The following is a 25,184-nucleotide window of genomic DNA, read 5'->3' on the forward strand; positions in this document are numbered from 1 at the left end:
ACACTTCCCTTGCAGTGAAGGAAACGGACGCTGTTGTCTTCTAAGCAAATGGCGATTAAGTAGGAATATGAAAGATACCGTTCTAAAAATGACTGTAAAATTTAATCAAGTAGCCTCTAACATTTCTACTCAGCTACCGAGTCCACTGCAGGGAAACACATGATGCCGTATCTGATACGAGATTTTTCGGGTTCCCACACACAAAAAGAGATTGACCACTTTATTCCAGTTTATCAGAAATGTTTGAAAGACAAATTTGGGCGATCAATAATCAGAAGCTACACTAAGTGATCAAAAGTATCCCCACACCCCCAAAAACATACTTTTTTCATATTAGGTGCATTGTGCTGCCACCTTCTGCCAGGTACTTCACATCAGCGACCTCAGTAGTCATTAGACATCGTGAAAGAGCAGAATGGGCGCTCCGCGGAACTCACGGACTTCAAACGTGGTCAGGTGATTGGATATCACTTGTGTCATACGTCTGTACGCGACATTTCCATGCTCCAAAACATCCCTAGGTCCACTTTTTCCGATGTGACAGTGAAGTGGAAACGTGAAGGTACACGTACAGCACAAAAGCGTACAGGCCGACCTCGTCTGTTGACTGGACCGCCGACAGTTGAAGAGGATCGTAATGTGTAATAGGTAGACATCTATTCCAAACTGCTTCCGGATCCACTGCAACTGCTATGACAGGCGGCAGGTGAGAAAACTTGGATTTAATGGTCGAGCAGCTGCTCATAACATCACGCTGGTAAACGCCAAACGACGTCTCTCTTTGTGTAAGGAGAGCAAACATTGGACGATTGAAAAATAGTGGAGAAACGTTGTGTGGAGTGACGAATCATGGTACACAATGTGACGATCTGATGGCACGGTGTGGGTACGGCGATTGCCCGGTGAACGTCATCTGCCAGCGTGTGTAGTGCCAACAACAAAATTCTGAGGCGGTGGTGTTATGGTGTGGTCGTGTTTCCCGTGGAGAAGGCTTGCACCCCTTGTTGTTTTGCGTGGCACTATCACATCACAGGTCTACACTGATGTTTTAAGCACCTTCTTGCTTCCCACTTTTGAAGAGAAATTCGGGGATGGCGATTGCATCTTTCAACACGATCGAGCAACTGCTCATAACGCACGGCATATGGCAGAGTGGTTACACGACAATAACATCCCTGTAATGGACTGGCCTGCACAGAGTCCTGACCTGAATTCTATAGAACACCTTTGGGATGTTTTGGAACGCCCACTTCGTCCCAGGCCTCACCGACCGACATCGATACTTCTCCTCAGCGCAGCACTCCGTGAAGATGGGCTGCCGTTCCCCACGAAACCTTCCAGCACCTGATTGAACGTTTGCCTGCGAGAGTAGAAGCTGTCATCAAAGCTAAGGGTGGGCCGACAACATACTGAATCCCAGCATTACCGATGGAGGGCGCCACGAACTTGTAAGTCATTTTCAGCCAGTGTCCGGATACTTTTGGTAACATAGTGTAGTTCGAAAGGAACTCGCAACACGTCCATACTCCTATTGCAATTATTTATTGGGCATTTTCTGAAATAGAGGAAGGGGGAAGAAAGGGGAAGGTGGGAAATCATGACTCCCTGCCGCACGGGGCATTACCGTACTGCAACGGCGAAAACTGAAAATTTGTGACCGACCGGGACTCGAACCCGCCTACGCCGCTTCTTTGGAACGGTTGCCTTAATCGTCTCGCCCTCCCAAACGCGCCTCCCGTCCGACCCAAAGTCTCAACCTGTCGCACGCTGCATTACAGCGTCGTTCGTCCGTTACACCTACTCGCAAATTCCTGATTCCCTTAGGCGTTCGAATGACATTTGTCATCCGCACTTAAGTACCAGAATAGACGAGCTCGGTTATATTAATGTAACTGAGCGCTGTCTGTTCTGTCCGATACATCCAACAGAACAGACAGCTCTCAGTTACATTAATTCGTACAGCAGATTAAGGAAGTGCTCTCAAAAACGCTACGCAGACCTACAAACACCGTTCCTTACTGATAACAGCCCTGAAGCAGATTTAGTTTATTATGACGATTATCGTCAATAATCATAACTCAGAAACACAACTGCTTTTCATAAACGGACTAATACAAGAAAAATTACTTCGCTATTCCTTATTCCACCCTAGCGTGGCGCATAAAAGCCTTGAGCATGCTGCGTTTAAGAAATCTTTACCTGTCTTAATAAAAATGATTTTGAAATCTCCTTGATTTCTCCCACTCCAACATAAAGAAAAGAAAATGTAGTTTCTCAGAACACTTCTCTTGGACAACAGTGGTTTCCTTAATACTTCAAAATGGACACAAAATGTCTCAGCCGCAAGAAACTTTTTTCTTCAGTTAGCGTTCGTGGAGTCGTAACGCCTACTCCCTTCACCGCCACTGCCTACCATAATGGTAGGAGGTCTGAATATAGTCTAAAAGAGACCGAAACCAGCAACCTAAAAATAATTCTTGCAGTTCAGACTGTTTATGTTCATTGAAAAGAAAATGGTTTAAATTATCAGTGAAGAGGTATAACCAATTGATAAGGCATCCTGTTCGATTTCATGGTAATGACTGTGCCCCACGACCGTGATGTATTCCAGGACAGGAAGAAGGTCAACGTCGGGCGTAACGTCATCTGTCTTTTTTATTGCACTGCAGATCTAGATTTCAACTGATACTGCTGCTATCAACAGTACGTTATAAATCCAACTAATGGTTGTACATACCTGGGCTAGATTGGAATATGCGACGTTGTAATTACTTCAGTCTACATGACGGCAAGCAGCCAAGAGGGCTTATACACACATCAAAAAAAGGTTTGCATCATCTCGGTTCCAAGAGTTCCGGAACCTGTACAGAAAATTAAAATACGGATCAACATACACGTCATTTCCGCCGCATTTATTGCTGATGAAAAACACACATTTCATGTTGTTTCAGCATACAGCGAGACCTTCAGAGGTGGGGGTCCAGATTGCTGTACACACCGGTTCCTCAGATACCCAGTAGCACGACTACTTGCATTGGTGCATACCTGTATTCGTCGTGGTATACCATCCTCAAGTTCATCACGGCAGTGTTGGTCCAGATTGTCGCAGTCCTCAATGGCGATTCTGCGCAGATCTTTACGAGTGGTGGGTGGGTCACGTCGTCCATAAACAGCCCTTTTCAGTCTATTCCAGGCACGTTCGACCGCATTCATGTCTGTAGAACATGCTGGCCACTCTAGTGGAGCGATGTCGTTATCCTGAAGGAAGTCATTCACAAAATGTTCACGATGGGGGCGCGAATTGTCGTCCACGAAGACAATGGCCTCGCCAATATGCTGCCACTATCGGTCAGAGGATGGCATTTTCGTATCGTACAGCCATTACGGCGCCTTCCATAACCACCAGCGGCGTACGTCGGCCCCACATAATACCACCTCAAAACATCAGGGAACCTCCATCTTGCTGCACTCGCTGGACAGTGTGTCTAAGGCGTTCAACCTGACCGGGTTGCCTCCAAACACGTCTCTGACGATTGTATTGTTGAAGGCATACGCGACACTCATCGATGAAGAGAACGTGGTGCCAGTCCTGAACGGGCCATTCGGCATGTTGTTGGGCCCATCTGTACCTCGCAGCATGGTGTCGTGGTTGCAAAGATGGACCTCGGCATGGACGTCTGGAGTGAAGTTGCGCATCATGCAGCCTATTGTGGACAATTTGAGTCGTAACACGACGTCCTGTGGCTGCACGAAAAGCATTATTCAACATGGTGGCGTTGTTGTCATGGCCGTCTAATAGACGCAGATCATGCATCATTATTTACATCTTTGGGTGGGTTTAGTGACATCTCTGAACAGTCAAAGGGACTGCGTCTGTGATACAATATCGACAGTCCAGGAGTTCTGGGAACCGGGGTGATGCAAAACTTTTTTTGATGTGTGTATAATGCTCTGATGATAGCTGCACTGTCTAGATGTGCAAAGCAATATAAATGACAGACGCCATTAAGACCGAAGCTGGCCTTCCTGTTCAGCTGATAAGTTTTTGTAGATAGCGTAATGGAAGACAGTGACTCAACCTGCCAGGTTAGCCGAGAGCAGTAACGCGCTGTTTCCTGGACTCGGGTGGGCGCGATGGCCCCAGATCGAATCCACCCGGCGGATTACCGACGAAGGCCGATGTGCCGGCCAGCTTGGATGTGGTTTTCAGGCGGTTTTCCACATCCCACTAGGTGATTACCGGGATGGGCACCACGTCCCGCCTCAGTTACATGACTCACATGCATCTGAACACGTTCCATGGATTACAGTAGATGCAGACAGCTGGGGTACACTAATTCCTTCCCAGGGCAGGGAGGGGGGGGGGGGGGGGTAACGGAGTGGCGACAGGATGGGCAACCCCCCCTCCAAAATTAACCTTGCCAAATCCGATCCCAACCACGCCCATCCTCCAAACCCGTGGGACAGAAGAAGGAGAAGGAGAAGAAGAAGAAGAAGAAGAAGAAGAGAGTGACTGAATGGAGTCAACAGGAAATAAGTAGAAGATTAAAAATGGCTTCACTGTTCATATAAAGAGAGCACGGTCTGCAAATGTAAGCTTCCGAAGTGTTTGAGATGGAAAGTTTATAATAAGTGCATACTTCTGGTAAGACACGGTGTTTTAATGTAGAAATTATTCTGCATGCTGGAGTTCCTCAGAGATCAGTGGAGTGATACGTCTGTCTGAATGACCAGCGAAGTCAGGAAAACAAACGAAGGTCAGTGAACGTAATGGAGTTGAAAACTTAATTATGGCTGTAATGAAACTGTTGATATACAAAATATAAAGCCACCCAAAAGGATGGTAAATGAAAGATGGAGGCTCTTTTCTGGATTTCAAAAGACAAAAATAGATTTTGATAACGATTTACTGGTTACTGGTAATTCCGTAGATGACGTTAGAAAACATGTAGGCTTGACGTGGATTGGTATAGCATGTCGATAAATCAGTGAATAAATCAATATAGCTGAATACCACTGAGCATGCTAATGTCTAGTGGAGACCCGAATCGGGAAGAGGGTGTTAAATGTATGATGTTGGTGGTATTTATGGTTGTGAGTAAAGTCAAAGTCGTATGGTGCTGTCCGTTGAGAGGGCCACCTAATCGGAAAGGATTTTTTGCCCTAACACTCTGCGTCCATTCTCCAGCTGATGTGTGTGAGTTGTGTCGTAAATGTGTGAACGCCGGTGACGACTCATAGCCCATCCTTCTCGAATAGCGCCACAAGGACTGCCGGTTTTAGCATCTCCATCCAGCAGACGCCCTCACTCCATAAGGAACTATGAAGAGGCTGCACTCTAACTTTAGGCACTGGACACTGGCCGTGTCTCGTCTCCTTGCTCGCCAAATACTTGTGGTGAAATATTTTTACACGACTAGGGTTCGAACCGGCTACCAACGACGCGCGTTAGCCACCTCAATTCCAGAGACGTGTTCGAATTCTGATGAACCTATACTCAGAGAAGAATTTGGTGACAAGTGATACTATATACACGTGTCATTGCAATTTTTTCTACGTTTGTCATAATCACAGAAAAATAAGCCTACATGCAGTCATGTATGCAGTATACATGCACAAAAATACTTCAGCGTTGTATCACATGTATTGACTTTACAATGAATTAACAAGCCCATAGCAATGACCTGTTTTAAGGGTAAGCAACCAAGTACCAGAGAATCAGCCACTTTGTTAAGACTTCCCGTATTTGCAGGCAACCGCTGGCGAACGGCACGCTGCACTTCCCCCCTTTCCGCGCAGAGGACTACCGGGAGGAAGTACACTCCACCACGTACCGCTGCCGCGCTTCCAACCTGGCTGGTGCTGTCCGCAGCAGAGACGTCGCATTACGTGCCGGTGAGTAGCTGAAATGTAACAAATTAGTTTCAAAACCAACAACAGTTCAGTAAAAGAGCCGTGAAAGCTTCCTTTATATATATATATATATATATATATATATATATATATATATCTGTGTGTGTGTGTGTGTGTGTGTGTGTGTGTGTGTGTGCGTGCGTGCGTGCGTGCGTGCGTGTGTGTGTGTGTGTGTGTGTGTGTGTGTGTGTGCTAACACTGCGATGGAGCTTGTTTCCATATGGGTAAAGAGTCAACGAGTCCGTTACTGTGCTGAAGCAGCTGTCATAAACTTCTTCTGCAGTGTTCGTTTGCCATCACTTGTCAGAGTTCATTAACACCACAAGTATCTTCAAAACAGTGTTTCCATCCAGAGTATTAGCAATAAACACATGAATACAAAATGTGTCACCAAAATTCGCGCATTAACTATCGAAGCTTTCTTCATATCATGGATGAGCATGTCATTTGGGCAGACGACACTACTTCGCTGACATCTGCGCCGTGGATTTGGCACGCATTCTGCTTTGCGTTGTAGTCTCCATGCCTTTGGTTGGAGCTAATACGAGCAATATATTTTCGTCCACTAGCGGTTCCAGTTTCACTTGGCCCACATCAAGTTCCGAGAGCTTTGAAGTTTCCGAGAGAACGTGATCCCATACGCCGCGCGACCACAATCTGCCCCGTATCAAAGTCACTCGGATCAAATGTTTTGCCCACACTGTGCACTCTCGTCATCTGCGTTATGGTTTGTAGCGTTCGCAGCACAAGTGATCGTTCTGTCACGTGGCGCAGTATTCAGCGTAAAGGTCACTATAAATGTAAAGATCAATTCGCTAATCCACATTCGAAAGCTAATTTAAGATGAAAAGGATTTATTTCCTGAGAATCAAATTTAAATTAACGACATTTATATCAATAAACGATGTTCTTGAATGCAAACGTTTAATCAGTACCAAATTAAAGGATCAGATGTGCGATCTGCAAAAATGCAATTAAAGTACATCATAATTATTTTTTATCGTCTTCTCCTACCTTCATGGATCGGGTCATTCTACACGTTCTGGTCAGGAAGGTCTACACCTACATCTACATGGATACTCTGCAAATCACAGTTAAGAGCCTGCCAGAGGGTTCATCTAACCACCTTTACAATAATTCTCTGTTATTCCTCTCTCGAACAGCGCGCGGGGAAACGAACATCTGATTTCCCTTAATTTATTCAGGTGATCGTTCCTCCCCATGTAGGACGGTATCAACAATATTTAAGTAGTTCTTAGTTCTATGGGACTGATGACCACAGATGTTAAGTCCCATAGTGCTCAGAGCCATTTGAACCATTTGAACCATTATTTGAGATTAGTTGCCAATTTTCACACCCGAGACAGGTATCTCAACTAAATCGTTTTGCACTTGGTTTTGATTTTCTTATGACTTTGCTAGACGATAAAATCGTTTAAATGGATAAGTAACAGCAAAGATTCTGTAACAACACCTTAGGAAACGTCCGATGTCACTTTTGTGTTAATCGATGACTGTAACCTCGCTGACAGGAAATCACCGATCCAGTCGCATACCTGAGACGATATTCCATAAGCATGCAATTTTATTGCAAGCCGCTTGTGACGTACGGTGTCAAAAGCCTCCTGGAAATCTAGAAATACGGAATCAATCTGAGAGACCTTGTCGACAAGGAGCTATGTATTTTGCACAAGAACGATGTTTTCTCTTACTAGGATGACTGTCTGTCAAAAGATCGTTCTCTTCGAGGTTATTCGCATTGTTCGAACAGAACATACATTCGAAAATCTAGCCATCTCTTCCGTGGTATTTCCCTCTGTCTTATCCCTCTATGTTTGTAATCAAGAATTTGTTTTGGAATTCTATTTTCAGGCGTTCTGTCTGCATGTTCTCACCATCTAATTTCTTGTGCACAGAATCAACTTGTAACTCATTCCAAAAGTCATCCTTACTGAAGCCATCTTCTCTGGCGCACCCTTTAATATAACACTACAGAGATATCTCATTTCCTCAGTCTGGATCCTGCTCATAATCTTGTTCGTGAGAACTATAGTTTCAGGTCCGTATACCACAGTAGGTAATGCCAAGAGTTTGTAAAACGTCATCTGTATCTCTTTCGTGGCTCGCTTTTATAGAGTATATCTAGTTGCTCCATACATCGCGTTAGATTTTAGGAGCTTTAATCAAATTCATAGTCCAGTTTTCATGCTATGTCACAGCAGACATACTGAATGCAGGTTACCTGTTTTAGTATTACATTATTTATTACAGTTTTTGATGTCACAGTGGGGTTTCCCTTGAATGCTATAACCGTTATTTTACTAACGGAGACTTTCGTGTAAATAACTGAGACGATAAATGTTTCTTTAAAAACAATGTCTTCATTTTCCTGAATTATTATTTGATCATCTGCGTATAGTAGGACAATTAAACATTCCTTTCTGTTCACCTTTATGTCATAGGTGATATTTTGTATCCAAGCCCTGACTATATAGTCAATGTACATCTTGAAAAGAATGAAGACATGCCACATCCTCTGTGTTGATGTTAACTGTTCAGACAAATGTGGCGTGGATTGGCTCTCGTGGAAACAAAAAAAGGGATTCATTTTCGAAGGATGCAGGCTGAACAAAGGAAGAACATAGATCTAGGAATCATCGGTACAACAATTGTAGTTGTGGTGGGAAACACCAAAGCTCAAAGCGCTAATAGGAAACACTGATGTTCAAGTCGTCATTGGTACTGAAACCTAACTAAAACCGGAAATACGTTCAGAAAGGATAGGTTGTTGGCAATGGTGTTTTTGTTGGCGTTAGGAGTAGTTTATCGTGTAGCCAAACTCAAGTAGATAGTTCCTTTGAGTTACTATAGCTAGAGGTCATTCTTGGCAACAGGAATTGAATAATAATTGCATCCTTTTACCGACATCGCAACTCATAGAATACAGTTGCTGAAACGTTAAAAAAACATGAGTCTAATTTCAAACACGTACCCAACTCTTACAAACACAGTTGCTGGTAACTTCAATTTACTCTCGATATGTTGCCGAAAGTACGTATTTAAATCTGGAGGTACGCATAAAAAATATTCCGAAATTGTGCCAAATTCATTCTCTGAAAATTATTTTGAGATCTTAGCAACAAATAATCCTGAACTAATAACGAGCATCAAAACGGATACAGGGATTAGGGTGACGTAGGGTTCTCGTACCCAGATTGAGTACCGTAGCCCCCAAATCCTCCAAAACCAAACGAAAAATGTACCTACTCCAAAAATCTGATAAAATTTCGCTTGGTACCTTCCTGAGACACAATCTCCAGTCCTTTTAAATCATGAATTTAAGTATAGACGAGATGTGGCTTGAATTCAAAGATGTAGTATCGACAGTAGATAAAGATTTATACCAAATAAATTAACAAACGACGGAACTGATCCCCCATCGCACACGAAATAGGTCGTAGTAGTGTTCCAGAAACAACCAAAAAATCACGCGAAATTTTAGAAAAAACGCAAAACCCTCAAGATTAGTGATCTTTTACAGAAGCTTTAAATATAATGTGGACTTCAATGAGAGACGCTTGTAATAGTTTTCACAACGAAATTTGTCTCGAAACCTGGCAGAAAATCCAAAGCGATTCTGGTCGTATGCAAAGTATGCTAGCGGCAAGAGACAATCAATGCCTTCTCTGAGCGATAGCAATGGAAATATTATGGATGAATATGCTGCTAAAGCAGTGTTACTTAACACAGCCTTCCGATATTCCTTCACCAAAGAAGGCGAAGTAAATATCTCAGAATTCGAATCAAGAACAGCTGTCAACATGAGTAACGTAGAAGTAGATGTCTTTGTAGCAGTGAAGCAACTTAAATCACTTAACGAAAGCAAGTCTTACGATCCAGACTGTACACGATTTAGGTTCCTTTCAGAGTATGCTGATACAATAGCTGCATATTAAACAATCATATACAACAGCTCGCTCAACGGATGATTCGTACCCAAAGGGCTGGAAAGTTTCACAGATCACACCAATATTCAAGAAACATAATACGAGGAATCCACTAAATTCAACACGCAGAAGGCTGCCAGCAAAATCAGTCCACTTCAGACGATGACCCTGAAGCAAGTGACTGCATTCGCCGAATTCGACTGATGTATTAGTTTGGTCGGAAATCTTCTGACGTCAGCTATTGCAAACTTCACCGTGCCTTTAACAGAGATCTACATCATTCACATGTTCAAGTACCAAGCTCTTTGGCTGAGTTAGCAAACAACAGCTAATGCTGTAGTGCGGAACACTTAATCATAACGAAAACTACAACCACCTCATACAACTAATACATTTCCGTCACAAATTAGAATTAAAAATAATATAACAGTATACACACTTTATCAACAGTTATCTTTGGCTGTTATATCTGGTCTCTTTTGCTGGGTGTTAGTTCTTTTATCAAAACAAAAATACAATTGTCAGGCACACACCTACAGAAGCAATGTGGCGTATTTTATTACCCGGATGAATGTAGCCAGTGACTTCATGATGGGAGATTTCTGGCAATCACGCAGCACATTACTGATCGTTATCGCACTGTACCACAACCAAAGCCTTAAGCGATCGTTCAGCAGATGTTGGTGTGCTTTTCGTCAGATTAACACCAAAGTGTCCCACAGTAGGAGCGTCCCTCTCTCCCTCTCTCTCTCTCTCTCTCTCTCTCTCTCTCTCTCCCCTGACATTCTGCCTAATTCTCTCTGGATGTGTCCTTACGTTTTATAGAGCTTATTTTATTCAGTGTGCTAACTGAAATGTTTATTTAGAACTTTCGTCACTCTTTTCTAAGGAAGTCATGTCCCACACTTGTTCCAAATTTTAATTGTTAAAGCATTTCTGGGTAATACTTGGTATGCCGATATGTGAAAATTCCATGTTCTATTTAGTCATAAATCTTCCTGTTCTCAGGTCTTCCACTGTGTACTATCGCAGACGGTGCAGACCAAAGACACTGCTTCTGGACGCACTTTAGAGCTCTGGCTGGACTGTCTTTTTTTCGGCGAATTGGTTTCTTTTCACACCTCCCTGTCAGAAACATCTTAGAAACCACAGTCCTATATGAAATGATCAACATCTTAAATGTACCAGTACATGACAGATTTCTATCTGGTCTTCACTGCATGACAGAGGGCACTTCACATTGTACCAGTTATTAGCGCTTTCTCCCGCTACACTCACATAGGGACCGCGGGAAGAATGATTCTTTAAAACACACTGTAATTAGCCTTTCGAGGATAAAGAGAAACTAAAGATATGCTTGTCTCCGTAAACGACAAGCTACAACTGCAAACACCCGGTACACGCAGCGCCCCTTGCGAGCGTGGCCTCCAGTACGTCAGGCAAACACAGTGCTGCATGTCTCGACGCGGTATGGAACACATTAGGTGCGTACTTCTGGAGCATGAAGATAAATCACTGGTGGGGGAACACAGGCTCAACAAGGTACATACGTTCGAATCCAAACAAAACTGTTGTGACGAACTAGTGGCTATTGGAACAGTATCACTGAAGAATCTATCATTAAAGAATCGATGTCTCCTCAACAGAGACGAAGGCTATCATTTAAGTTCGGCATGGAGTGCTGCGCTAGCATCTTTACGCCCAGAACTTAATCAGCAGTTGACGCTTCACGAATCTGAATGCACTGAGAGTCGAAGGGGGGTCCTCCCCCCCCTTCCCCCTAAAGGTCACCAGCCCCGCGCCCGGGAAAATTGGGGGGGGGAGGGGGGGGGGGGGAAGACGAGTCATCTTGACATTTTGCCACAAGACGATGAGAGTGACACTCATGTTCAAATGTTCAATTGTGTGTGAGTTCCTAAGGGAGCAAACTGCTGAGGTCATCGGTCCCTAGACTTACACACTACTTAAACTATCTGATGCTAAGAACAACACGCACACCCATGCCCGAGGGAGGACTCGAATCTCCGGCGGGAAGGGACCGCACGATCCGTGACATGGCGCCTCAAACCACGCTTCCTCTCCACGCGGAGACACTCACGGAAACGTCGCGAAATTATCACGCAGCCACACGTATGGAAGCCCGGAATTTCGTCAGCAGTATGGCCGGGAAAGTCTACAATCACAACATCCAGATATTGGTTAAAAACAGTCATGGTTGCAATTTTAGGATTTTTTTATTTTTCAACGATGCGTTTCGCCTTATTTAGTTATCTTCAGGTTATGTTTTCTAGATGGACGCGAGAGGCACCCAGATCTGCATAATGCGTTCCCGTTCACAGGAACCTACAATTGCAACCAAAACTGTTTTTAACCAATACTGTTAAGCACTGGTTTGGTGTTATCCCACATATGGACTTGAAGAACATCCAGATATGTATAGTTACTTTTTATAAATGATTATATATGAACTTTGCTAGACAGAACAGATTCCAGTTACATACGTACAAGAGACCAGAAAAGTATTAAGACCTTCTTAAAAAAAAAAAAAAGAAAAAAAAACACCTGAGCTGTAGATAGTGCCTACAGTGTAACATATTTGTAATTATTGCGATAAAATCAAACAGCCCACAGTATAGCTGTATTAATAGACAGGAGCACTGAGAGGATATATTTAGGATTATTCAATAGGGTCTAAGATCTATTATGCTCTATCAGCCTTAGGAAGAGGATTTGATTACTCCTCTGTGAGTCACATAAAACAATTCAAATATGTCACTTGCGTGGGTTGGGTTGGGTTGTTTGGGGGAAGAAATGGTTCAAATGGCTCTTGGCACTATGGGACTTAACATCTTAGGTCATCAGTCCCCTAGATCTGAGAACTACTTAAACCTAACTAACCTAAGGACATCACACACATCCATGCCCGAGGCAGGATTCGAACCTGCGACCGTAGCAGCAGCGCGGTTCCGGGCTGAAGCGCCTATAACCGCTCTGCCACCACGGCCGGCATTTGGGGGAAGAGACCAAACAGCAAGGTCATCGGTCTCATAGGATTAGGGAAGGAAGTCGGCCGCGCACTTTCAAAGGAACCATCCCGGCCTGGAGCGATTTAGGGAAATCACGGAAAACTTAAATCAGGATGGCAGGACGCGTGATTGAACCGTCGTCCTCCCGAATGCGAGTGCAGTGTGCTAACCACTGCGCCACCTCGCTCGGTCAGTTGCATGAGGTGGAACCTAAAGGTATCATAAAGAAAATTTAACATAAACTGACGTGACAAAAGTGGAACCTCCTTCTGTCCACCGTAGTGCAGCGGCTCGACGTGGCATCGACCCAACAAGTCGTTGGAATTCTCCTGCAGAAAAGATGAGCCATGCCGCTTCTTCAGCCGTCCGTACTTGCCAAAGAGCTGCAGATGTATGATTTTGTGCACCAACTGATCTCCCAATTACGTCCCACAAATGTCTGATGGGATTCATGTCGTGGCAAACTATTCCCTCAAACTGTGCAGAATGTTCTTCAAACCAGTCACGAACAATTGTGGCCCGGTGATAGCACATTGTGATCCGTAAAAATTCCATCGTTGTGCGGGAACATGTATGTCCGTGAATGGCTGCAGATGGTTTGAGTTGATTCAGCTGGACCAGAGCGCCCAGACTATTCCACGGAAACACAGCTGGTACCATTACGGAACCACACCAACTTGCAGAGTGCCTTGTCGGCAACTTGGGTTCCGAGATAGGACCCATAAACGCTTGGTGCACCATGAGAAAAGGACTTCTTAGTAATCAGGCAACAAAAGTATGTTTCAAGACTGTCCTCTGCAACATAATGCACACTCATTTAACAATAAAACGTATCCATAAAACGTATTGCAACTATGTCCGCCCCAGTAGCTGAGTGGTCAGCGTGACGGATTGCCGTCCTCTGGGCCCGGGTTCGATTCCCGGCTGGGTCGGAGATTTTCTCCGCTCAGGGACTGGATGTTGTGTTGTGTTCATCATCATTTCATCCCCATCCGGCGTGCAGGTCGCCCAATGTGGCGCCGAATGTAATAAGACCTGCGATATGGCGGCCGGACCTGCCCCGCGAGGGGCCTCCCGGCCAATGACGCCAAACGCTCATCATCATCATCATCATCATCATTGCAACTATGTATAAGGTTATGTCTAAATGTAACGCCAGAAGGCACATTTAAGAACAGCTGAGGTATTAAAGCTGGTATTCGCGCATAAAGCGCGGTGTACGCACGGTAGAAGACATGGCGTTAAATCGTAACAATTTATGTATGGAGTTTTATAAAGATTTATCCCATTTCACATACGTAGCCATACTGGCCATAGTAGAGAGTATTAATATTTCTATAAGCATGGCAATCCGGAAATGGCGTGTACCTAACGTAACGTATCAAGCGTATAATAAGTACAACACGCGACGACAACAATTGAAGGCTGAAACGAACGTCAAACAGGCAGTTTACTACGCACAATGAAACATACATATTAAATCACGAAGCATAAGTTTAAAATAAGACTAAAATCTACTTACCTCCTACTTCACTCTGGGTGAACACGTTGATACCGCTAAATTATTGTTATATCTTCTGCAGAAGGTCCAAAACATAGGCGTCCGCTAAATTGAGGCTGATTTTAATATAATAGATGAAGATTATGGTTACAACTTTTATTAAGGTTTAATATTATGCTGACCAAATTCAAATGGCTCCGAGCACTATAGGACTTAACTTCCAAGGTCATCAGTCCCCTAGAACTTAGAACTACTTAAACCTAAGTAACCTAAGGACATCACACACATCCATGCCCGAGGCAGGATTCGAACCTGCGACCGTAGCGGTCGCGCGGTTCCAAACTGTGGCGCCTAGAACCGCTCGGCCACCCCGGCCGGCTGCTGGCCACTTGTACGTATGTCACTAGAGTTCTTTCAACATAGTGTAGTTAATATACTGTCATTTAACAAAAAAGTAACTATAAATACTCTGATGACGTATTTTGTGGAAAGTAACAAATGGTTCAAATGGCTCTGAGCACTATGGGACGTAACATCTGACGTCATCAGTCCCCTAGACTTAGAACTACTTAAACCTAACTAACCTAAGGACATCACACACATACATGCGCGAGGGAGGATTCGAACCTGCGACCGTAGCTCTCGCGCGGCTCCAGATTGAAGCGCCCAGAACCGCTCGGTCACAGCGGCCGACAGAAAGCAACAAATGGTACATTTGTACCCAAGGGTTGCGTGTAAATAAAACCAATAGATACAGCTGATGGTCTTTTGCTTGCTACAAATGAAATACCATGGCCAGATGTTTTCACTGGGTGAGACTGACACTTGGAGTATCATGGTTGGTCGAGACAGAACGAGCAACATGTAGCCCGGTGTTTTGTTGAAAGACTTCTCCGAGAACTCAAAAATAGAGCACAGCTCTTATCAAGTCAGAAATGTAATAGCTACAGCCCCAATTAAAGGCTGTGGGAAACGGAGGTGATCGTGTTGTGAACTCAAAGGCGAAAAACACTAGGGGTTGGGCCAGAGTCATAAGTAATGCAATCTGGCAATGTTCGTTCTCCGCGGAGCCTCCACGCACAAATATGTCCAGTGGGATGCTGTACGCAGAACGGAGACTTGTCTAAAACCATGTCACCATGCCTGTCACTCCTGGACCGCGTCAATGCAAGCCGCAACGCTGGTGGTCCCGATGACAGGCCGTGGTACTCCACACGTCGTCGCATGGTCCGTGTAGATAGTTGCTAGCTGCAAATAATCCCATTTCCTGACTCAAGGCACCTGACGAGGCTGTATGTCCGTGACGGCTGGAGAACAAAAAAAAAAGTTCAAATGTGTGTGAAATCTTATGGAACTTAACTGCTAAGGTCATCAGTCCCTAACTTTACACACTACTTAACCTAAATTATCCTAAGGACAAACACACACACCCATGCGCGAGGGAGGAGTCGAACCTCCGCCGGGACCAGCTGCACAGTCCATGACTGCAGCACCTTAGACCGCTCGGCTGCTGAGCGAACATGGTGTCTTGTAACACCCTCGGGGGTACAAATGGTGGGGGGACCCTTTAATTTTAATCTCACTTTCCGCTTCTTGAACGTGCGCGATACTCCCTCGCCAGTCGTATTGTTCTGCTCCACACTGCGGCTGGTTTGCCTGAAATTAAGTATCTAAATATGCAAGCGGGTTTAGAGGAGCCACTCAACGTTAAGCACAACACTGTCCTACGTCTGGTATGAACATCTATATTCTGAAACGATAAGAAAATCACAGGTTGCACTGTTTACACACTAAGTCATAAGTGTTTATGCCAATTAACATATTGGTGATTATCTGTCTACAATATAACTTGGACGAGCGTACGCGTAACCCACAAGACGCGGGTGATTGTTCAAGATGCGAAAGCCGAATGATCGCACGAAAGTTCTTACGCTCTTCACACATACACAGATATCTGGCACCAGTCCTCCTTGACACTAGAACAATATAACACTGTTAGTAAAGTTAAATTTTCAGTTCTCACTTGTACGAGCGTGCCCGTAACCGTCGCTGCGTGGCAGATTGTTGATGATGCGGAAACGTGATGACCGAACTCACGTTCTCACATTTGCTACAAGACACTGGCACTTAAAGGCTCTCTTTTGTGGTAAATACAAATTACAAATGATTGAAGCGATTTCATAAATTCACTGTAGCTCCATTCATTGACATGTGGTCACGACACACTACAGATACGTAGAAAAACTCATAAAGTTTTGTTCGGCTGAAGCCGCACTTCAGGTTTCTGCCGCCAGAGCGCTCGAGAGCGCAGTGAGACAAAATGGCGACAGGAGCCGAGAAAGCTTATGTCATGCTCGAAATGCACTCACATCAGTCAGTCATAACAGTGCAACGACACTTCAGGACGAAGTTCAACAAAGATCCACTAACTGCTAACTCCATTCGGCGATGGTATGCGCAGTTTAAAGCTTCTGGATGCCTCTGTAAGGGGAAATCAACGGGTCGGACTGCAGTGAGCGAAGAAACGGTTGAACGCGTGCGGGCAAGTCGACGAATAAAGCAAGCAGGAAGCTAAACGTACCACAGCCGACGGTTTGGAAAATCTTACGGAAAAGGCTAAAGCAGAAGCATTACCGTTTACAATTGCTACAAGCCCTGACACCTGATGACAAACTCAAACGCTTTGAATTTTCGGCGCGGTTGCAACAGCTCATGGAAGAGGATGCGTTCAGTGCGAAACTTGTTTTCAGTGATGAAGCAACATTTTTTCTTAATGGTGAAGTGAACAGACACATTGTGCGAATCTGGGCGGTAGAGAACCCTCACGCATTCGTGCAGCAAATTTGCAATTCACCAAAAGTTAACGTGTTTTGCGCAATCTCACGGTTTAAAGTTTAAGGCCCCTTTTTCTTCTTGCGAAAAAAAACTTTACAGGACACGTGTATCTGGACATGCTGGAAAATTGGCTCATGCCACAACTGGAGACCGACAGCGCCGACTTCATCTTTCAACAGGATGGTGCTCCACCGCACTTCCATCATGATGTTCGGCATTTCTTAAACAGGAGATTGGAAAACCGATGGATCGGTCGTGGTGGAGATCATGATCAGCAATTCATGTCATGGCCTCCACGCTCTCCCGATTTAACCCCATGTGATTTATTTCTGTGGGGTTATGTGAAAGATTCAGTGTTTAAACCTCCTCTACCAAGAAACGTGCCAGAACTGCGAGCTCGCATCAAAGATGCTTTCGAACTCATTGATGGGGACATGCTGCGCCGAGTGTGGGAGGAACTTGATTATCGGCTTGATGTCTGCCGAATCACTAAAGGGGCACATATCGAACATTTGTGAATGCCTAAAAAAACTTTTTGAGTTTTTGTATGTGTGTGCAAAGCATTGTGAAAATATCTCAAATAATAAAGTTATTGTAGAGCTGTGAAATCGCTTCAATCATTTGTAATAACCCTGTAGTATTACTGATTCACATTAGTTCATCAGGGATACCGAACACGGCGCGGATGATTGATGCTATATGGTACGAAACGCAACGAGTTGATACTCAAATACGTTGCCGGTGGCACTGCTCACATTTAATAACCTCATTGCACCCATTTTCACTGAATTCACTTCCATATCTCATAACTTCACCGTAACAGCATTTTTAGCAACACTTGAACGTCCTTAATAATACCTTTCACGTGTAGAGTTAGCCACAGCACAACAGTACCTCCGTGGTCCGTGCTCGACCATGCAAACACGCTGCCCGCAAAGATACTCCGCAACCAAGCCAGCGATATAACAATACACTTGCAGTCTGTCCTCTCAGGCGCTAGATGATCGGGTTCACCGAGGTTCTTCACTGAGATTCTTCATGGTGCTCTTGTGAGACCCTGATCTTTGTATTTACAAGAATGATGCCAGTTGGACGTTTGTTGGTGCTGCAATTTCAATAGCGAACAGTGTATAAGCTTTCCGATATGTTGAATATTCACTACCTTTAGCTCTTCATAATTTATTTTTAGTTCCATTTTCAAACTGACTCTGTTACGTTCTTCCAGTAGTTGTTTTGATCTTACGCTACAAGGGAAGTACAGGGGCGTTCAACGAGTAATGCGGCACTTTCTTTGTGAAAAGAGGTTGCTGTATCCTGGATTCCAATACACTTTACTATTCCTCAGTCTTTTGGCTACAAAATCCTGTTTTTCAAAATAATCTCAGTTCAGTTCGACGATCTTGTGCCACCTTACTGGAAGGGCCTGAATGCCCTCACGGTACCACTCTACTATCCGAAGTCGGAGTGAACGTCTTGCTGCATCGACAGCCTCCCCATCACTCATGCAGTGCTTCCCGCAGAGTGCGTCCTTTGTTGTGCCAAACAGGTGGAAGTCGGAAGGAGTAAGATCCGGGCTGTACGGTGGCTGAGAGAGAACAGTCCAACGAATTTTTGTGAGCTCCTCTCGGGAGCGCATACTTGTGTGAGACCTTCCGTTGTTACGGAAAGGATAAGTTCGTTTGCATTGTTGTGGCGACGAACACGCTGTCACCGCTCCTTCAGTTTACTGAAGATAGCATAGTAAACTTCAGTTTCGCACTGTCGCTTGCTCCAAAAAGTGCGCGATTACGGGCTGTCCGATGACATATGCAGTTGGATAGAACGTTTTCTAATAGACAGGGAGCAGTATGTCGTCTTGAACGGGGTGACTTCAACAGAAACCAGCGTAACTTCGGGTGTGCCCCAGGGCAGCATAATAGGTCCGCTGCTTTTTACGATTTACATAAACGATCTGGTTGATGGTATTGACAGCGGCCTCAGACTGTTTGCCGATGATGCTGTAGTCTACTGGAAAGTAGTATCAAACGAAAGTTGTGAACAAATCAATGAGAATTTGCAGAGAATTAATGCGTGGTGTAATGACTGGCAGTTATATCTCAATATTAGTAAGTGTAACCTACTGCGTATAACGAGGCGAAAATCCCCATTAAAGTACGAGTACAATATAAATGCCCAGTCTTTGGAAGCGGTAACATCTGTCAAGTATCTGGGTGTGACTATTGGAAATGATCTCAAATGGAATGATCAGACTACACAAGTAACGGTTAAGGCAAACTCTAAATTGCGGTTTATTGATAGAAACCTGAAGCGATGCAGTCCTTTGACAAAGGAAATAGCTTCCAATACGTTAGTTCGTCCAGTCGTAGAGTATTCTTAGTCTGTATGGGACGCTACTAGTTGGGTCTGATTCAAGAGATTGAGAAGGTCCAAAGAAGAGCGGCAAGATTCGTGACTGGTACATTTAGCCATAGCGAGATCGTTACAAATCTCATAGAAAGCTTGAAGTGGGACACACTTGCAGATAGACGGCGTGCTAAACGGAAGGGGCTGCTCGCTAAATTCCGAAATCCGATCTTCATCGAGGATGTAGAGCATATATTATTACTACCAACTTTCAAATCGCGCAATGACCACCATTCAAAGATAAGGGAAATTAGAACTCGTACTGAGGCGTTCAGACAGTCGTTTTTCAAGCGATCCGCGAATGGAGCAGAGGGGGGAAATATGACTTTGGTGCGAATTGTGCCCTTCGCCACTCACCGCTTGGTGGCTAGCGGAGTATATATGTAGATATAGAATTGATCGTTGCACCGTGAGGAAGGACGTCAAACAGAATTCCCCTTTAGAACCAAAGAAGACAGTCGCCATGACTTTGCTGGCTGAGGATGCGCCTATTAACTTGGTCTTCGGACAAGAGGTGGTTTAGCGCCATTCCATGTACTGTTGCTTTGTTTCTGGTTCGAAGTAATGAACCCATGTTTCATTGGCTTTGACACTGTTCGACAAAAATTGTCACCATCAGTCTCATAACGAGGAAGCAATTCCGCTCAGATGGTGGTCCTTCGTTGCTCTTTGTGGTCTTCTGTTAGGCAGCTACAAACTCAGCGGACATGTTCGAGTAGCCCAGTGTGTCAGCACAATCAGCTGGGACGTCCAGCTGTGCAGCGAAGTTCGATTGTAATCCGTCGACCTCCTCGAACGAGTGTCAAACACTGCAGGAGTCACAACTGCCTGCAGCAGATCGGCACACGGGCGATCAGGCATGTTTGCGGGACCTTGTTGCGATGATGACAGAGGGCTCGCCCAAAGACTCACCGTGCTTTTGTTCACTGCCAGGTCTCCGTAGACATTTTGCAAGCGCCTATAAATATCTGCGACGCTCTGGTTTTCCGGCAAAAAAACTCGGTGACAGCACTCTACTTCGAATGCACCTCTACTACAGACGCCATTTTGAGGACTACGTAGAGCGCCGCTACCTATCGGAACTTCGTGAAACTACAGGAGCTGAAGCGGAAACATTCAACGATATCCCAGATAAAATATTTGCCACCGAAATTGGCCGAGAAAAAAAGTGTCGCATTTCTTATTTAACCCTGCAGTGGTCGCGCTCTAAAAAGAAATGTAAGTGGTCGCATGGAGTACATATGAATGCCACTTTCTCAACTGAAAAAAGAGGCCATTGAATTTTCAGATATATTTATTGTGTGTTTTATGTGTATTGAAAACCATCAACAAAAAGTATAAATGTGGCATAATACTAAAAAAAAAAAACTTTTCACAGCTAGTCACAATTTTAAGAAAGATAGCATCATTGGGTTTGATTTACTTTCAAAAAACACATATTTGTGTAAAAACAAATCTAATGATGATTTTCTGAACAAGAAATACAGGCGAACTAGGAATGATCGGGACAAACAATTTTTTTTACACGTGTTACACACTTTTCTTGTACTTATATTTCTTGATCTTCCGCTGTCGTAGAAGCGACCCACAGAACTCCTCTGTGTCTTTCCCGAAGTTGCTGGCTGACTTTCCACGAGAGGGATACCAAGAAAGTCTTTTATTCTGAAGGACAGACTTCTTGGCAACATTTTTTGTCTAATCTCCGCTGAGCCAGAAGTTCATCCAAGACAAAGACAGGTCAATAGGAAAATCTCGACGTCGAATAACAGTCTAGTTCTGGTTCGCTGTATAAAAGCAAAGTGCACTGAGGGCACTAAGGTTCAGAAAATCGTAAAATACAGTAAGAGGCTATCTTCATTATAGATACATCATAAAGCATTCACATCTTATCAACTAGATCCACACCGTTCTTTGTACGGTTGTAGTGCGTTTGTATTTCTGGTTTCTGCTTAGATCCTGTATCGGCGACAATTTTTGCGTCATTGTGCATTGTTGACATCAAAATTACTTATTTGTTAGGTTTTGGAACGTAAGAAATAAATGTGCAAGGGGGGTGGAAGCCAAATTTTGATGAATTTATTGGATTTCCTTTCGCCACACGAAATTCCCTGGGAACCTTTCTTTTGTCCTTCCGTACCGTGGCAACCGTGGTTGTTCTATTTTCAAAAAGCTGCTTGAGAATCAATTGTCCATTGTTATACTCATGTTTCTGCCGAACACAGCACGTACGACTCTTATTACCACATCACTTCTTTCGTTACTTAAGTGATATGGCCCTTCCGGTTGTTTGTCTGTATATTTTGCCAAGTTGAAAGTACAGGGGTAGTCAGCATCCACAAGCGCAAATATCTTCACTCCTTATTGCGGTCTTGCTGGGAATGTACTGCCTAAATAGACAGTGTCCCCTGAATGCCAAAAGTTGTTCATCCAACGTCATTTCAGCACTCGGAAGAAATTACTGTTGAAAGTATGTAAGGAACAGATCAGATATTTCACGTATTGGGGCCAGTTTGTCAATATATAATAATATCATAAAATTGCAAAGTCCATATAAGAAATTTAAATCTTTGCTCAGACATAGTCAAACAAATTGCATCAATTCCAGTATGTTTTATGTGGTCACACATTTGGCTTGTGCTCGATCGGCTTATTTTGAGCACTCGACTCATCAACAGAATTCAAATAAGTCCCTTTATTTCAGCGGGATCTGTATGTTTAACATCGCTCTCTCTAGAAAAATTATACTTGGTGTGGTCTATTTTTATTCTAGTGTATTTGGTTATGAGACAAATTATATTATCGTCCAAAAAAGGGACATGCAATCTTCGATAGTAGTTTTCTGTCGCGCGGTTCCTTTAGGAGCAGCAGGAACATATACAATGGTATGAACTCTAGTTCGTCCTAGGAGTCTTTGATCACATTGTGTCATCTACACCAGTATGAAAATCAACCCGTCTTCTTCGCCAGGATGGTTCATCACATTAAAATTCAGGACTGTTATCAGTTGCCTCACCTGGTACTTCTACCTCTTGCTCACTCAGACTGGTGACCCTGCTCTTCCAGAACCTCATCTTCATCTTTAGAACTTGAGTCGGGAATATCTTCCTCATCGTCAGTCTCCTTCAGCCATGTTAGAATCCGAGCTTCTTGCCTCTGATGCATAATTTACCTAAAATTCTACGAAATTTTACTATTATTTCAAATATTTATACGTTGTAAAACAATAATGAATAGATGGAATACGTATTCCAACAAATAAGTGGAAAATGTGGACTAAGAAAAAAAACTGGTTTTTGAAAATACTTACGTAACAGGTCGTGTGGACTACAGTGATAGACGGCCGACTTTGACGAGGTCCTGTGAGGCAACCAGAGGTGACCGGCGCTCGCACAACAATGATAAGGTCCGCCTACAATCAGTCTTAAAGTACACAGGAGCTCTCGAAGCATTGTCACTTCTGGAGTTCCAAATTTATTTGAATTTCCACAGGTGGATTACATATGTAATCCACGCGACCACTGCAGGATTAACGCACCTCTTACGAGCAATAACACAGACGTTTTTCTATTGCTCGTTGTATCATCGATTACATTTTACTTTCAGTATCTTCTGCCGAAGGGTGTGTACGGACCTCTACTTATAAATGGAAAAACAAATAACAAAATACAAGTTTCTTGAAGTTTTCCCGGTGGATCGAATATGCTATCATTTTTCGGATGTGCGTCCGGGATATTCTTAATTCTTGTTCCGATCGGCTGACAACTTTTAAGACGCTTCCAAGATTTTTGAATCACTTAACCCTGCGGAGCAAACGCGCATGTCTCAAATGGTTCAAATGGCTCTGAGCACTATGGGACTTAACTTCTGTGGTCATCAGTCCCCTAGAACTTAGAACTACTTAAACCTAACTAACCTAAGGACATCAAACACATCCGTGCCCGAAGCAGGATTCGAACCTGCGACAGTAGCGGTCACGCGGTTCCAGACTGAAGCGCCTTTAACGGCACGGCCACCGGCCGGCGCGCATGTCTCAGAGATAACGCTGTCGATAACAAGAACAACGGTCGTAGATAAAACCTTATGCATCAAAGAGTAAAACAAAGAAGCGCAGAATCAGAGAATGCACATTACCTACGAAGTATGTAGTTGATTCGTATGGATAGCAAGTGTTGGGACAAGACAGTCAAGATTCGAACAATATTCCCTTTGTAGACGAGGAATAAGGGGTTCCAATGATTTGTCGAGTTGGAATCTCTCGTCCCGATTTAACATGTATTGAACATGTTGTCTGCTGATTGTATTTCCACCGTTTCCTTGAGCACTGAATCCCGGAAGGATGAGACTGTGGCCCGTATCTTAACACTCTCGTAATCCATGGACTTCCCAGTACAACACAATGTTCAGCCACTGCAGATTCACTGGTCTCCAGAAGGCGGGCGTATAGCTGGTGTTCGATATAACGTTCTCGAACAATGCGTATTGTCTGTCCCTTGTAGCATCTACCACATCCGCAAGGAATTTCTGTGTAACCCTCCCATCGTAAAATCAGATCATCCCTCATAGATCGCAGACGAGCTGCCGTCTTGGCCGGTGGGTGGAACATCACATCGACTTTATTATTCTTCATTATTGTTGCAATTCCTGAAGACATATTTACCACATACGGTTGCATTTCTTGAGAAAATGGTTTCCATGTACAATAAAAAGACCGTAGACTTTACATCTCTTTCTTCTTGGTCTTCTCTTGGCTGGTCTGATGTTTCCGCTTACAGAATTGGTGAAGAGTTGAGTTTAGAGGCTAGAGTGTTTCATTCCTATGCTCTAAGGAGAATATGAAACGAGCTGCGAAAACCGTAGTAAAGAAACGCTTCCTGATTTTGTGTTCGTGTTCCATAATGTTGGCTATGATCGTTTCCTAGCTTTTTTATCAAGAATTTCTCGTAACTCTGACTTTAGCTGCTCTACCTCTCCCAAACGAATAACGACAAATTAGCCGGTCGAATGAAGCTGAGCCAATTACCTGGATCTGATTTCTGATGTGGAAACCCTGTTCAGTCGGAATAAAAGTGTAATGCTGTCATTATTTCGTTTGTCATAAAGCCGCTTCGCAATCCGAGATGTAATGAAAAAGTAAATTGCGCCGCTGTTTGCTACCGGCTTCTTAGTAATCGAATTAGGCGACTTAGCGTACCGGCGGCCCTAATAAAACGGGGACGCGTACACGCTCCACATTTTACGCGGTGCTTAGGATTTTATTGCCAGTCCCAGCCGCAACTCCAGCACCGACGGGAAAGACTTCTGCGCAGATTGCGATTTCGAAATAGGGCCCCTCAACGGCGAAACGTTTCATCGAAATTACGTTCAATGTATCCTTCCGTAACGCATTTTCACTTTAACCACCAAAAGGCCATGAAGTGCAGCTTGCGAAAAGCTTGAAATAATTTTCTGGAATTACACATAAAGTTGGAATTTTTCCCTTGTCGGACACAGTTTTCGAGGAGATTAGTCAGTATCACTTAGTCCTCGATTCACTGCTATCAGGAAGAAATCAACGGACGC

The 25,184-nt window shown here is 44.0% G+C and overlaps 1 protein-coding gene across 1 annotated transcript in view; it reads left to right on the forward strand.

Moving 5' to 3' along the window:
- Positions 1-5,588: 5,588 nt before the first annotated feature.
- The window catches only part of LOC126456748 (Down syndrome cell adhesion molecule-like protein Dscam2), a 660,038-nt gene continuing 640,442 nt past the window's right edge, over positions 5,589-25,184 (forward strand). Inside the window, exons 1-2 of the mRNA XM_050092498.1 lie at positions 5,589-5,605; positions 5,753-5,895. Of these exons, the coding sequence (XP_049948455.1) occupies positions 5,589-5,605; positions 5,753-5,895 (160 nt within the window). The remainder of the gene's footprint in view (positions 5,606-5,752; positions 5,896-25,184) is intronic.

This window comes from Schistocerca serialis, chromosome 1 (assembly GCF_023864345.2).
Source record: "Schistocerca serialis cubense isolate TAMUIC-IGC-003099 chromosome 1, iqSchSeri2.2, whole genome shotgun sequence".
In the NCBI taxonomy this organism is placed as follows: Eukaryota; Metazoa; Arthropoda; class Insecta; order Orthoptera; family Acrididae; genus Schistocerca; species Schistocerca serialis.